Raw genomic sequence first — 15,172 nt, 5'->3', positions numbered from 1 at the left:
ATACACATTTGATGTTGCCTTTTTTTGCCTTTTTTAAAATATTTGCCTTTATTTGCCTTTTTTGAGATATTTGTCTTTTTTTGCCTTTTTACCTTTAAAAAAGTGATTATAGCAATTACAATATTTTTTTAAGATTAAAAAATATACACATGCCCATGCGGCTTATAGAAGCGCAGGGACCTCTTGCCAAATTGCTGTTGGAAAAATTCAAAGCCGTTTTCTCAGCTAACGTAGACTTGGAGACAATAAGGGGTATGGATAAAATTGTAAAGGTCGAGGAAAACGCCCTTATTCCTGATAATATGAACGTTTCAAACGTTCCATATTTAAATTGGGCTCCACTTGTATCAACTTACGTCGAGCGCACATTTAGTACATTCAAGGCTTTTCTTCGCGAAAATCGAATGAAAATGCTGCCAGAAAACTTCAAAATGCATCTTGTGGGTCAATGTTACTACAACTACTTATACAGATTAAAGTTTTATGAGTTAGAAACTCGAAAGGATAAATTAGTCAAAGATTCAAAGTACAAATTTTTCATATAATGAAACTAGTTCATAGTTTTCCTCTTTTTACTTGTAATATAAACATTTCTAAAATAAATGTATTTTTTGATTGTTCTTCGTATTTTCTGTCTTATTTTAGTGCCTTATTTTGCTTTTTTTGTAATACCTAGTGCCTTTTCCTGCCTTTTTCACTATTTTATTTTGCCTTTTCCATCCTATTTCGTTATTTTATTTTGCCTTTTTTATAGGTTTTTAGGTCCTAAAAATCCGTTCCCTGGTAATAAGATATAGCAAGCATTCTTCGTGAATGCATACAACCGATTTCTACTGAGTTCTACGTACTCTTCAAAATGTGTGGGGCGAAGTGTGAGCTTTCGGAGAAAATTTTGTGCAAAAAGCATGAAAAAGTATGTGTGAATAAGGAAACATACCTCGAAGCAGCCTTTAAGCAGATTCGGGGCGCTGAGTTTTATAATGCAACGAAGACAAATGGAGTCCAAGATGCCTTCAAGCTAAAAATACTGGACAAGTTTCTTGTTTGTTGTTATTTTTTGCCCTAATTAATACTTGATGTGGCAAGCCATCTACCAGTGTGGCACGAGAGCACAAAATCATGACCACGGGCTCCATAAATCAAGAAATTTGTATGAAGGAGTGTTCGCAATATCGTTTGCTGTCGTTCATAAAGCAACATAAAGGCTCAGTTCTGTTCTGTCCCGATTTAGCATGAACTGGTATGTTAGTCACGGGGTATATATTGTTCAAAAGGACCACCACCTACCACACTGTTCAGAATTGCGAACCGTTGAAAATTACTGAAAGAAAATAGATAAAAACGAAAGAAGACATCAAAAATTATCATAATTTCAAAATTAGTTGGCAGAGAGAAGTAGATACCGCCAAATTAACGGATGTCCATATCCTAATGAGAGGGCTCAAATGTAAATTGCGCCATTTTGTTTATAATGAAGATAATTGAAATAAGTTTTTTTGTTTAATATATTTAGTAGGCTTAAGAAGAAGATAATGATTTTCGGCAGACCAAAATTTTTCGTGTCCATTCTTTACACGGGCGGGGTAATTTTTTTTATTATACAGTGAAACCCGCTAAAGTACCGCCCGCTTAAGCACCTAACCTGCTTGAGTGCCCAACATTTTTGGGAACCGTAAATTTTTTTATGTAATCTGAAGAAAATTTCTCTTTTAAGTACTTCCTCGCTTATTTACCCTACCCGCCTAAATACCTACATATTTTACGTACCCGATTTATCATTTTACTTATTTATAATTTTCCTCTTTTAAGTGCTCTTATTAAATTTTTAAAATATTTACATATTTTGAAATCCAGTGGCAGCTCTGCACACCTTCGGCAAAAAAAATTCTAAAAAATCAACAGTAATTTTTATCCACTTGAGACTTTTACATTATTACACTAATTGGCTAACCAGAATGTAGTACCACAGCCACAAGCTATTTCGCTAGCTACATCAACAATAATACACCACAACCACAGCTATATATTGTGGGCAGTTTAGAGCATTTACAGCCCGATTCTTGATAAATAAACAATTTTTATAATTTGTCAATTTTTTTATTTATGAAGAACTGGAATTCTAGCACAGAAATCAAAAGCTCTTTTCTTGATAAATTATCAAGATTGAAAATGCTATTGACAAGCGTTTGCAAATTGAAATTTTATACATATATTAAACAATTTTTTTCTATCATTTAAATACTGCATGTGCCGGCATTTGAACCTGGGACACACATAATTTATAGCCAATATCCCTACCTACTCGGCTACGGCAGTCAAAAGCTTTTCTGCTTTTAAATTCATTTTTTTCATATGTAATAGTAATACTGAAATCAGTTCCACTCATTTTCGGGATACACCCTGTGATCATGATACTTTCCAGAAGGTATGGCGCCCGTTTTTCTGTACATATTTTCGTTGGAAAAATACCTTATCTCAGTATTCTAGGTAAATGCTTCCAGAGGTATTTATGCGTCACCAGATTTTTAGTTTATTTGGCTTATACCGCTAGCTCTTTTCAACGGCTACGAGATTGTTTTCATATACCCCCATTTTTCATAGGTTTGGGATTGATTTCTTCATATACATATATCCATACAAAGTTCCAGGACTCTACCACAAATACTTCCAGAGATATGCACTATGAAAAATTCGATTTGTATGGGAGGTTCTACACGCCCTTTAGATATCGGTTTTGTTTTAGCCTATAACCATTATTGGAAAACTTGTGTCCGAAATTTCAAAAAAAAGCCGGTATGGGCATTGTGACTCCTCAAGCGAAATGAACTAATGATTGCAAAAAATGAAAGCAAACATCGTAGTTGACCAAAAAAGAATATTAGACTTCATTCTCTCAACTTCTCAGAATATAGAAAAGCTAAGAAATATATAATAAGATAGGATATATTAAAACAGCCTCCAAAACATTTACTAGAGACGCCCCTGGACTACACAAATCAGTTTTATTGAAAATTTGTTTTTATCTATTTATTTTATCCTTCAATTTTGGGTGTGTCAAAATTTCATGTGAAAACAATATGTGTTGCTAGAAAACTTTTACGGCCCATGGGTTCCAAAGTAAATTCCATTGCTGTTAAATGGACAACGACAATATGTATTAAATAACACATCGAAATGTGTAATTTCAGTAATTTGTGTAAATGTGTAATTTCATAATTACATCAGAATCACGTATCTGATATAGAAAACTACATTGTGAAATAATGAGATGACATGAGGACACTAACATAATTTTAAAATATGTTCACTAAAATTGTATTAATATTAAAATAATGATTTGGCAAGTTGTTATCGAATTTAATGTAAAATTTAAACGTTTTCAAGATAAGATATTGATTATTTTTAAAAGGTATATATTAATACAACTATTTTCTTTGTAATCCCAAATTTAGGATATAAAATGTCCCACACCAAAAAACTTAAGGGCCATTCACATACAACTTTCCTCGCTTTGCTTGACAGTTCAAACTTTGACAACAAAGCGCGAAACGCTGAAGGTATGTTACAATAAACGCTTTGACAGCTTTTGCGTTCTCCTTTTCCTCCATATTTTTTATCTGTAAAATAGATAGCAATATAATAATATGCATTACTAATAGCAATAAAAATTCCTATTTACCCTATTTTTGTCATTAAATGCAAATGCAAGCGCACAAGAAAAGATAAATGTAGACTGCTGATTGCCAAAGCGGGCAAAAGTTGAAAGTTGCCCAAGATTTTGCTTCGTTTTGCTTTGCTTTGCTTCAAAAGTTTTTTATGTGAGCATACTCATGCATATGCCTACATCGATCTTATATGTCAAAGCAAAGAACTATCAAGCAAAGCGAAGAAAGTTGTATGTGACTCAGCCTTTACAATTGAGTAATGCCGCTTCGAATTTTTCACAATTGAGCAATTGTCAAAAATCTGCTTTTTAATCAAAAAGTTGTTCAATGAAACTACCTTCTTTTTTGTATCATGTACTAAACTATTACTCGAGTTTTCTGTCGTCGGGAACTGCCCTCAGCAGAATAAAAATCAAAGCGTGATCCCGAAAAATAAATATCAAGACATTATGTGTATTAAAATAAATAAATTACTATTTACATACAAAATACGAACGGTAGTTAAGTGAGAGATGAGTGTCCAGGCCGCTTCCCTACAAGAGCGCAGGCACTCAATCCAAATCCCAGGCAAAATAATTGCATATTTGACAACTACTGCATGCAGCCCAAAAAGCAAAACCAGCAACAACAACGCTAAAGAATACTCTTACCCTGGCATTCAGTAAGCGGTCTCTAGTCACTTATAGTGACTTTTGGTGGTGAACTTGGATTTTGAGACTATTTGGTATTCAGTACGCTGTCTCACGTCTCTAGTCTCAAAAATAAGTCACTAATTTGTCAGCTGGCTAAGAGCCGGTCACAAAAATAGAAGTATGGAGGAAAAACTTATTTATTTCCATTTTATTAAAAAAAAAAACACGCGAAAATGAAGCGAGGAAATTTGTTCAACAAGAATTTCATTAGGACATAAACCAAAATGCTTTAATATCATACAAATGTATTGAAAAAAAATTTATTTTTTTTTTAACATTAAAATCTAAAGATTGTTAAAAAAATAAAACTAATAAAAAAACACTAAATAAAAAAGAAATAAAAAATCCTCCACGGCCGAGGTGGACTTGAACTCGGACCCTCTCGGCTGCCAGCCTAATGCTTTGACCACTCGGCCATTGCGACTCTTTGAGCGGCGCGGGCAAAAGGCATACATAAACACTATCAGATGATTGTCTGTGTTTGCTTTCACCACACATTTTTGGTGAACTTTTTGTGACTCTCTCCTTCTGAATACCCAAATCGTCTCATGTCCCAAAAATAGTCACTAATTGCTAATCTCAAATTTAGTGACTTGAGATGAGACTGAATTACTGAATCCCAGGGTTAAACTGCTAGCACACCATCACAAACACCAGATGCAGCCAAGCAAAGAGCACCATCTTGCTCTCCAGCAGTGATCAATGCGGACAACATACTTCGACGGCAACAAACAAAGAAGAATATAAAGCAAAAAATACTACTGTTCAGACTGGACTAAATCGCTACATATTAATAAAGCAAAAGCGCACACCCGAAAAAAAATGGAAAACAAAGTCTTTCATCTCGCTCGTCTCGCAATAATCGCTTCAACTGTTGTGTTGTTTCAGTAAATTTTTATTTAATTTCAATCAATATAGTTAATCGCGGGCCTGTGTCNAAGAGCGAAATACACAACACAAGCGGCTTGACAAACCAAGCGAAATATCCCTTTGTTTCAATCCATTTGTGTTGTCTATGGGGGTGTTTGAAGGTTTGACAAACCGCTTGAGGGAAATTTGAGCAAAAATCAAAATTTTTTGATTTTCTGGCCGCCATGTTGACGTTTGATCAAACCGCTTGCGATGTGGATGGTAAAATCGCCTCATTTGTTGCTGAATTTTCACCAAGTGAGGACGTAAGGGAGAAAAATGGAAGAAAACCAACATTTTTAACATTGTGAACCGGAGGAAAACTAAAATTCTGTGCTTGAATGACTCATGTTTGCATGGTGTATGGCGAAATGGGAAAAGTAGGTTTGACAAGCCGCTTGTGTGGTGTATTTCGCTCTTAACTCACTCGCAGCTGTTTTTGGTAAATTAAAAGAGATTGAGGAGAGAGTTCAGCAGCAGACGGAACAGTTGCGACCAGTGTTGCCACTTGAAAAAATTTTTAGGTACCAAAACGCCTATTAAATCAGTTTCCAAACTACCAAAATTTTTCATCATTAAAACGAGATTTCACGAGTTTGCGGGGATTTAGCTACACAAATTAGCAGTAAAAATTAGAACTACACATAATATTGTTTACAGTATTGGTTAATTATTCACACCAATCTTAAAGATTAAACAATATAAATTCGGGCCTTTAAATAAAATTATTAAGTTATTGTATAAAAAACTTCTGTAAAATATGTTAATATCTTTGAGATTGATTCAATTCATATCAAAAAATCTTTTTTTGTGTGTGAAAAAACAAAAGCAGACATTTTATGCATTTCAATAAAAAAATTTCCAAATTTGATTCAATTTGCATGCACTCACCCTTTTTACCAATACACTCACACTTTGCAAATTGCCTATCATCAATTTTTTTCAAAACGATAGGTAATTTCTTGTTAATTTCAACAGCTAATCGATCATAGCTTTGGGAAGTGAGTTTTTGTTTGCAGAAAATTGTCTGCTTAATAAAATATATAAAAATATAGAGAAATCTTATACGTGTAAGCAGTGTTTTGAACGTGTAAACTTAAATTAAGCGAACAAATTTTAATGTTCAATTTGGTTGTATTTTCAAAACATTTTTGCCTACCAAAAGCTTCATCAAACCAACCAAGCTACCAACGCAGAATGAAACTACCAATTTTGGTCCAATTGGACCAAAACGGCAACGCTGGTTGCGACCGCTAATTGAGAGTGTCTCAAACAAACTGGCTGAGGTGGAGAAGAAACTGGCAAAGCGAATCGAAGAGGAGATATCTGTCCTCACTGCTACGGTGGTTGAGTCGTCTGCCCGCATATCTGTCTTGGAGGGGAATGTGCAAATGGCAGAGGCGCACATCGCTTGCATTAAGAAGGATTTGGAAGGTGTAATGCAACGGAAAGCTTCACCTGATATTGCTGCCGATGCTGTTGCTTTTGGTGTACCCTTTAGAGAAGGGGAAAACCTTAAGAGTATTTTTAACCAACTTTGTCTTTCTATTGACTTGTTGGCTCCTCAAATTAGGGATATTTTCCGCACAAATCCGTCAAGTGAAAAACTCAACAGTGCGATTGTGATTAAATTTCACTCCGCTCTCGACCGTAACCGCACTTTACGCGCCTTTAGCGAATATCGCAAGAAACCAAAATCGGCGGTCCCCCTTCACCCCCTTGGCATTGCTGGCAGCTTTCATATTTTTGAGAGCCTCACCAAGGAGAATAGACGTTTACTGCATGAGGCCATAAAACTGTGTCGTGAAGGTAAACTGCTAAAGGTGTTTACGTTTAGAGGTTTTGTGCATGTGAGAGACGACAATAATAAAAATAATAATAGCACATAAACAAAGTTAATCAGCGAAGATGACCTGCTGCCGTTTCGTTAGATATATTGTTATGAAAATATTTTCAAATGTTTTTTGTTGTATTTTATATTTTGTAAAGATAGCGCAACTTGGGTTTGTTTGTTTCTGATTTTCGTCATTTTCACTATTTTAAAGTTGCTTTTGTTTTTGCTTTTTGCAATTGTTATGACGAACAAATTAAGTTGCGTTGATGGTAATAGCCTTGCAGTACTGAACATTTTATGCTGCCGACAGAAAGGCTTTAATGTGGTCCATTTTAATGCGCGCAGTTTAAACAATGAGAAGATGGATGTTGTTAAGAGAACGTTTGAATATTCGAGTATTGATGTTATGTGTGTGTCGGAGACGTGGTTTAGGGCTGGTATAAGTGATTCACACTTTTCCATTAATAATTATAAGCTTGTTCGGGTTGATAGATTAGATAAGAAGGGTGGTGGAGTTGCGATATATTGCAAGAAATATCTAAAAACTCGCTTTATTTCACAATCGGTTGGTAATACTACTGAGTATTTGCTATTTGAGGTATCTAATCCCAATTCTTCTTCAAAGGTCCTTTTGTCGTGTGTGTATAACCCTAACAAGTGTTGTAGCGTGAATACGTTTTTTAATATNTCAAAGGTCCTTTTGTCGTGTGTGTATAACCCTAACAAGTGTTGTAGCGTGAATGCGTTTTTTAATTTGTTGTCTGCTGTAGCTGTCGATTATGATGAAATTATTGTCTGTGGCGATTTTAATGTAAATTTGTTGTGTAGTGATTTGTATAGCTCCCGTTTGTTAGATGATGTGTCTAGTCTTGGTCTATCTATTGTAAATCTTTGTGTACCTACAAGATACGGAAATAACTGTTGTCCTAGTCTGCTTGATTACTTTATTGTTTCTGATCCGTCTACTGTGTTAAAATTTGAGCAGTTGTCGTTTATTTTCTGTGCTTTTTGACATCAATTTTGATCATATTGTAGCAGATAGTCCTCTTAACTTTCCTGACTACCGTCTAATAAATATTGATAGCCTATCTGCTGACTTATCCCGCATTGACTGTAGTGGTTGCTGGAGCCTAAGCTCTGTAAATGAAAAGTAGAGCTTTCTGAACGAAAATGTTGTAAGCTTGTTTAGGGCTCATGTTCCAGTACGCACTCTTCTCAATCGATCACCGTCGTGCCCTTGGTTCAACAAAATCGTTCGGACTATGATTATAAAACGTAACAAATCGTACTCTATTTGGAAGAAGTACCGGACCGATACCAATTGGCAAGCCTACAAGTCGTTACGAAATAAGACAACTGCTCTTATTAAGTGTGAAAAGCGCAAGTTCTTTGGTAAAATGTTAAACCCACTCCTTCCGAGTAATGTTTTGTGGCGTAATCTAAAAAACCTTCGTGTTCATGTTAGTGACAGTCCTGATTGTTGTATTAACCCAGAAGAGCTTAATGATGTATTTGTCAGTCGTTCTGTATCATCTTGTGCTCCTGCTTCCAACCCCATAATTCTGTCTCCTGTTGTGCATGTCGGTCGGTCATTTGAATTCAATGTGGTATCAGAGTTTGATGTGGCAAGATGCATTTATAAGATACGGTCAAATGCGGTTGGCGCCGATGGGATACCAATAAAATTTGTAAAGCTAATTATGCCACAAATCTTACCAACTCTTACTCATGTTATCAACCACTGTGTTACAACCTCGTCTTTCCCCGATGCGTGGAAGATCGCCGACGTTATTCCGGTTGCTAAAAATAAGTCTGCGAGTAGTGCTTGTGATTTTCGTCCTATAAGTGTTCTTCCTTGTCTGTCTAAAGTCTTTGAGAAGCTGATGACAGAGCAAATTAACTTGCATTTTAACAAATTTAATTTACTTTCCCCGTTCCAGTCTGGGTTTAGGGCAAAGCATAGCTGCTCCACTGCAGTTATTAAAATTCTGGACGATATACGAATTCCTTATGACAATAACCAATTAACTTTGTTATGCTTGCTTGACTTCTCTAAAGCCTTCGACTCGGTGAACCATAGACTACTTTGTATCAAATTAAGTAATAATTTTGGCTTTGGGGAGTCTGCTGTACGATTGTTGAGCAGCTACCTTGAAGGTAGGACTCAGCGTGTAAGGGTCGGTACCACATTTTCTAGACTTAAACCTCTGTGTACTGGTGTTCCCCAAGGCTCAATACTGGGACCGCTATTATTCAGTTTATTCTTAAATGACATTTTTAGCACGTGCAAGTCTGTGCAAATGCATGCATATGCAGACGATATTCAGCTCTACTTGTCAGGACCTCATGACCAATCAGTCTCCTTGTGCTCTAGATTTAACTGTGATCTGTCCTCTATATCATCTTGGGCTTTAAAAAATGAGCTTTGTCTTAATAGTGATAAATTCTATGTATTACCCATTTCTAAACGTCGCGTTGCCTTTTCTGCCATAGGTACCTAACCTATATATAAATAATAAGTGTCTTAAATTTGTGTCTAAAGTGACGAACCTTGGTTTTGTAATCAACTCTAGTCTTTCCTGTGACGATCACGTGAATTTCGTAATTAGCAAAGTATTCATCACTCTTCGTACTTTAAGAATGTCTGCATCCTTTACGCCGGTCGACATCAGGAGAAAACTCGCAATACAACTGATTTTGCCAATAATATGTTATCCTGAATGTATTTACAGCAAGCTTAGTTCTCAATCTGCCCACAAAATTGAAGTAGTTTTCAATCACGTAACACAATATGTATTTGGTTTGGCTAAATTTGATCACATTTCTAGTTGGAGATCTCGCCTATTGGGGTTTGTGAGATATCTGAGTACTTGAAAGCAAGGAATTGTATTTTTCTTTTCCGTTTAATGTCGGATAAGCTACCTAGCTATCTGTATAATAAGCCAACCTTTCCAAAATCTGCCCGTATAAGCGACTTAATTGTACCTAGCTTTAATTATCTTAACTCTGCAAGACTATTTTTTGTCAACGCCACGCGTTTGTGGAATTCTATTCCACCTGCTACTCGCTCCAGCTTAAACAAGGGCAACTTTAGGAATGTGTTGTTTTCGTACTTTCGTCAATAAGTTTTTGTACTCTGAGTTTCGCTATCTGCTAGGTGTTTCATATGTGATGTATTTATCTACACATGTTTACGTTTGTGTCGTTGTGTTTTTACTTAAGTAATTAAATATGTTAGTTTTTAGTCTTAGAACTAGTTACATTTTTCTTTTTCTTTTATTTTATTTTTTTTTCTTACTTATTGTTTTCCTTTTGTTGCTTTATGTTTGTGCTTTATAATTACTGTTGTACTATAAAAGAGCTTTAAGATCTTATTGTACTAATGAATTTGTTTAATAAATGAAATAATCGTTTTAGTATTCTCGCTGATATGAACAATGATTCTAACCAACAGGTAGTTAAAAAATACAAGCCTCCACCTATTTATCCACTAGGACAAAGCCCTAATGCTCTGGTAGATACTCTCCTAAGACTAGTAGGGAAAATATTTTTCATGTAGTTCCTATTGAAATTGGTAATATACACGAAGTGAAAGTTCAGGCTCAAAAATAAGATATTTTTCCTTTTTCTATTTTTCCAGCGTGAACTCACACGAGATGAAAATGCTCTTAGGGAAGAAGGTTTTAAGATGCACAATGTTTTCAACATCAAAAATATAGAAAAAATCCCTCAACCGATGTTCAAATAGAGCTAGAACCTGACTTTCGTAACCTGAAGAAAGAGGAAGTGCATCAAATATATCAATTGCGATATCTTCTGCTCCGTAAAATCTCCGTAGAAGAACCGCATAAGCGCCCTGTGCAATGTCATAACTGTCAGGATTTGGTCACACGCGTCGCTACTGCACCGTACCTGGTATCTGTGTTATCTGTGGGGATTTACACACTTCTAAAGAATGTGTGAAACTAAAAATAGACCCGAAATCCAAAAAGTCCAGTAACTGCGGTGGAAATCACACTGCTAATTATAGAGGGTGTCCAGTTTATATCTCAATGAAAGAGAAAACAATTCCCAAATATATTCCTATTAGGTATGGGGTTATTACCAGAAATCGCTAAGCCAATGCCTGCGCTAATGACTGTTAATAATTTTACTTCTTATGCACAAATGCTCAAAAATACTCCTCCGACAAAACCTCTTTTTGGTCAGAATAGTAGTAACCTAGAAGCTACTATAAAAAACTGTATGAAAGTTGTGCAAGAACTAATGAGGGCGATGCCGAGCATGGTGCAAGATTTGATTAAAAATCAAAATCTATTCCTGCAAGAAAACCCATGAATAATCTCAAAATTTGTTTTTGGAATGCGAACGGGCTAACCCAGCATAAAAACGAACTACAAATTTTCCTAGAGCGCTTTCATATAGACGTTTTGCTAGTATCTGAAACCCACATTACGCAATTTAATAACTTTCAAATTAATGGATACAAATTATATGATACTAAGCATCCACAAGGGAAAGCCCGATTTGGAACAGCCATTCTCATTCTTAACAGAATAAAGCACTATGAATTAGAGTCGAAAATTGATGAGTTCATTCATACTACTGCAATACACATTGATGACCACTTCGGTGGCCTTAAGCTAAGTGTACACGGTAGAGAAAAAACGCGAGATTTAGACAAAAATCTCGCTAGAGATGTGTAAACACTCAATAGAGCTCTACGAGAGACTCAACAACAAAGTCTATGTGAGAGTTATTTAGCGAGACTTTTTCACCTTGTACACAGTCCAACGAAGCTAGATCGAAAACTCTACGACAACTCTACGCTCTATTTAGCAAGCTAAATAGACTTTTTGCTCTAAGGAGACGTATAGAAAAGTCTTGACAATGAACTTCATANACAATGAACTTAATTACAGATTGTTAAATTTTGAAAGGGCTACGACATTAAATCGTATATTCGATACAAGCACACCATTTTAAGTGCATTTAGAACTTAGCCAAATAATATACCGGGAATCATCCTCTTATTTTCATTGGTATTTCAATGGCTTTTCCAATAGCCTCCGTCCTTTGTAAAGAGGCATAATTATTGGTTAAAACATAAGGGTATTCACAAATTGAGCAGGTGGTCTGGCACTCTGGCAACAGTCGTTGCTTGAGCTATCTGCTGTTTTGTCAGAGTGCCAGGCCACTTGCTCAACTTGGCAGTTTGGCTGGAACTGCTCGGAGAAACTCCTTTCAAGAGAATTTTAAATATTAAAGGCTGTTTGATGCGAGTCCAAAAGTACATATAGTACCGAAGAGAGAGGTTGCCATGTTTAATTTTTAGGTACATTTGTCTACTTTTAGGTACAATTTTTTCGGCAAATAAATAAAATTTGAAAACTTAATTCTTGTCCATATTGCGAAAATGTATTTTATGACATTTGAAAATAGGTGAATGCAGTAAAATCGACGAAGGGTTAGCGCTCCGCTGATGGCGCCAACTATATTCTCTACATCGTGGCTTTGATATAAATACATATATACATACAACAAGCGTTGACAACAATTCGAAATAGAAAACTAACTCTAGGCGAGAGCACGTGATAGATAAAAGTTGCGATTTCTCTATTTTGTCTCTAGCTAGAGTGAATATCTCCTAGAGTTGCTCTACCGTGTAAACTTAATTGAGAGAGGAGATTTTTATTTCAATGAAACTCTCGAGATTTCTCTACTGTGTACGCTTAGCTTTACTGTATCCGCTATATATTACCCCCCTCGTCATAATATTTATAACAGAAAAACAATTTAATGATTTTTTCCTGAAGTTTGGTAGTAAGTTTATTGGAAATAGCAGGGGATTTCAGTGCCAAACATACGTTCTGAGGGTCTAGATTGATTACACCAAAGGGTAGAAATCTATATAAAGTAATCCAGAACCGAGGATTTGACGTCTTGTCTATTGGTCAGCCAACGTATTAACCTGACCCCCAAAAAATACTCGATCTTATTGACTTTGGTGTAACAAAGGGTATTGCGCGACACCAAGTTAATACAGCAGCATTATTTGATCTCTCTTCAGATCATTCTCCCTGCCTCATAACATTATCAATATTTATTAATTATGAAGAAAAACAAAAAATCTTACAAATAAGCACACAAACTGGTTAAAATACAAAAAGTATGCCAGTTCGCACATTGACCCGCAAATTCTTATTCGGACCAAGAATGATATCGACAGGGCAGCTGAAAATCTCACTTATATAATAGTTAAGGTCGCAGAAATCGCAACACCAAATCCTTCTATTAAACATCGCAGTTCTTACTGCCCTGGCCTGCACACCCCAAACATTCTTAATTTAATAAGTAAAAAGCGCAAATTAATAGCCTGAACACAATGAAAACGACGAGCTACGGACCACAGCTGTCAAATTATTTTAACACGTACTCTTATGTAGATAATTATTTTGGCTACGACAGGGCTACGCGACGACTGTGGTTGTGGCCAGATTAACTCTATTCCTATTTTTCTAGCGACAGATAAGGTTCTTCCTCTTCTTCTATATCAAACTCATACAAATTCATGATGTCGCTGCCGCGTTCAAAGAAATCATGTCGCCATCGACAAAGCGTTGTGAGGGCTACGCGCCAATATAATTTACCACTGGGTTTTCGAGTCTCAAACCGCTCACGATACTATGTACTTACGCTTGATGATAACAAGAAGACATACCACCAACTCCCGCATAATAGCTCGCCACTAAGCATGTATGAATGTATGTATGTAAAGATAATCAGGCGATCGATGACGTGATAATATGTACATAGTTAAAAACAGGTTCGTGGGAGCGACGATCAGCCGATGCATTTCAAGGGACGCTGAAGGGCGCTGATAAGGCGCCTGTAAAACTCAACCATATAAAAATAATAAGCTGCTACCTGACACCAAACGATAGCATACAAGACTTCCAAGATAAACTCGACGATATCGAAGATACGGCCATGAACTTGGAAGGACCCTTTCTGATGGCAGGAGACCTAAACTCAAGAGCCACGGAGTGGGGGATGCCAATCACGGACTCCAGAGGCAAACGCGTGCTAGAAATGTCAGCCCGACTCGGATTTATAGTGCTAAATACTGGCGCAGCAACAACCTTCCGAAAACCAGGATGCGAGGAAACCACGCCAGACATCACACTAGCATCAGAAGGCATAGCAGGCACCATAAAGGAATGGAAAGTATTGGAAGATTACACTGGTAGCGATCACCAATACATCTCTTTTATAATAGACTCCAAAAACGATGGTTTACGAAAGAAGATGCAATGTAGCACTCGCAAATGGAATGTCTCGAAATTAAATAGTGAAGCACTACTATCTGAAATAAATGCGCATGGCTCAGAAGAATCCTCTCACAATAACGCAATGGAAATAGTAGAGACTACAATGAAAATGATCTCCAGAGCGTGTACCAAAGCGATGCCGACAATTGGAAGCAATCGACACAAAACACCTGCATATTGGTGGACGGAAAACATAGCTCAACTAAGACGAACGTGCCTCCACCTGAGGCGTACTTACACCAGGGCCAGGCGTAGAAGCGCGGCAATCGAAGAGGCACAACTATACCAAGCTGCTAGAAAAGAACTAAAACGAGGACAGCAAGAACAGAAAGTGGAAAGAACTGCGTGAGGATATAAACAGAAATCCCTGGGATCTTGGATACAAGGTGGTAATGAAAAAACTTGGGGCCATGGCAAAACCACCAGAGCTTAGCGTTCAAAAAATGGACTACATAGTAAGCGAACTCTTTCCCACGCATGAGGCATTAACCAAAGAAATGGAGCCTATCATCGCTCCTCAAGAAATACCACCATTTACCACAGAAGAGCTCAAGTCCGCCACTAATAGAGTAAAGGCCAAGAAAGCACCAGGTCCAGACGGCATTCCAGCAGAAGTTCTAAAAATAATCGCCACAGAACGCCCTCAAGTGCTTCTAAATATGTACAATGCCTGCCTCAAGAACGGAATATTCCCAGAAATTTGGAAAAGGCAGCAGCTCGTCCTAATCACCAAAGGAAAGG

At 36.7% G+C, this 15,172-nt stretch overlaps 1 protein-coding gene across 1 annotated transcript; it reads left to right on the top strand.

The window, feature by feature from the left end:
* The first annotated feature begins 14,192 nt into the window (after positions 1–14,192).
* LOC108363579 (uncharacterized) lies at positions 14,193–14,780 on the top strand. The gene has a single exon (XM_017616971.1). It carries the CDS (start codon positions 14,193–14,195, stop codon positions 14,778–14,780), a length of 588 nt encoding a protein of 195 aa, XP_017472460.1.
* Positions 14,781–15,172: the final 392 nt, after the last annotated feature.

The sequence above is a fragment of the Rhagoletis zephyria genome, unplaced genomic scaffold (genome assembly GCF_001687245.7).
Source record: "Rhagoletis zephyria isolate East Lansing unplaced genomic scaffold, Rhagoletis_zephyria_1.1 Rzeph_scaffold_01312, whole genome shotgun sequence".
Taxonomy (NCBI): domain Eukaryota; kingdom Metazoa; phylum Arthropoda; class Insecta; order Diptera; family Tephritidae; genus Rhagoletis; species Rhagoletis zephyria.
Note: the sequence above shows the minus strand (reverse complement) of the source record. Positions and strands in the feature narration are given on the sequence as shown.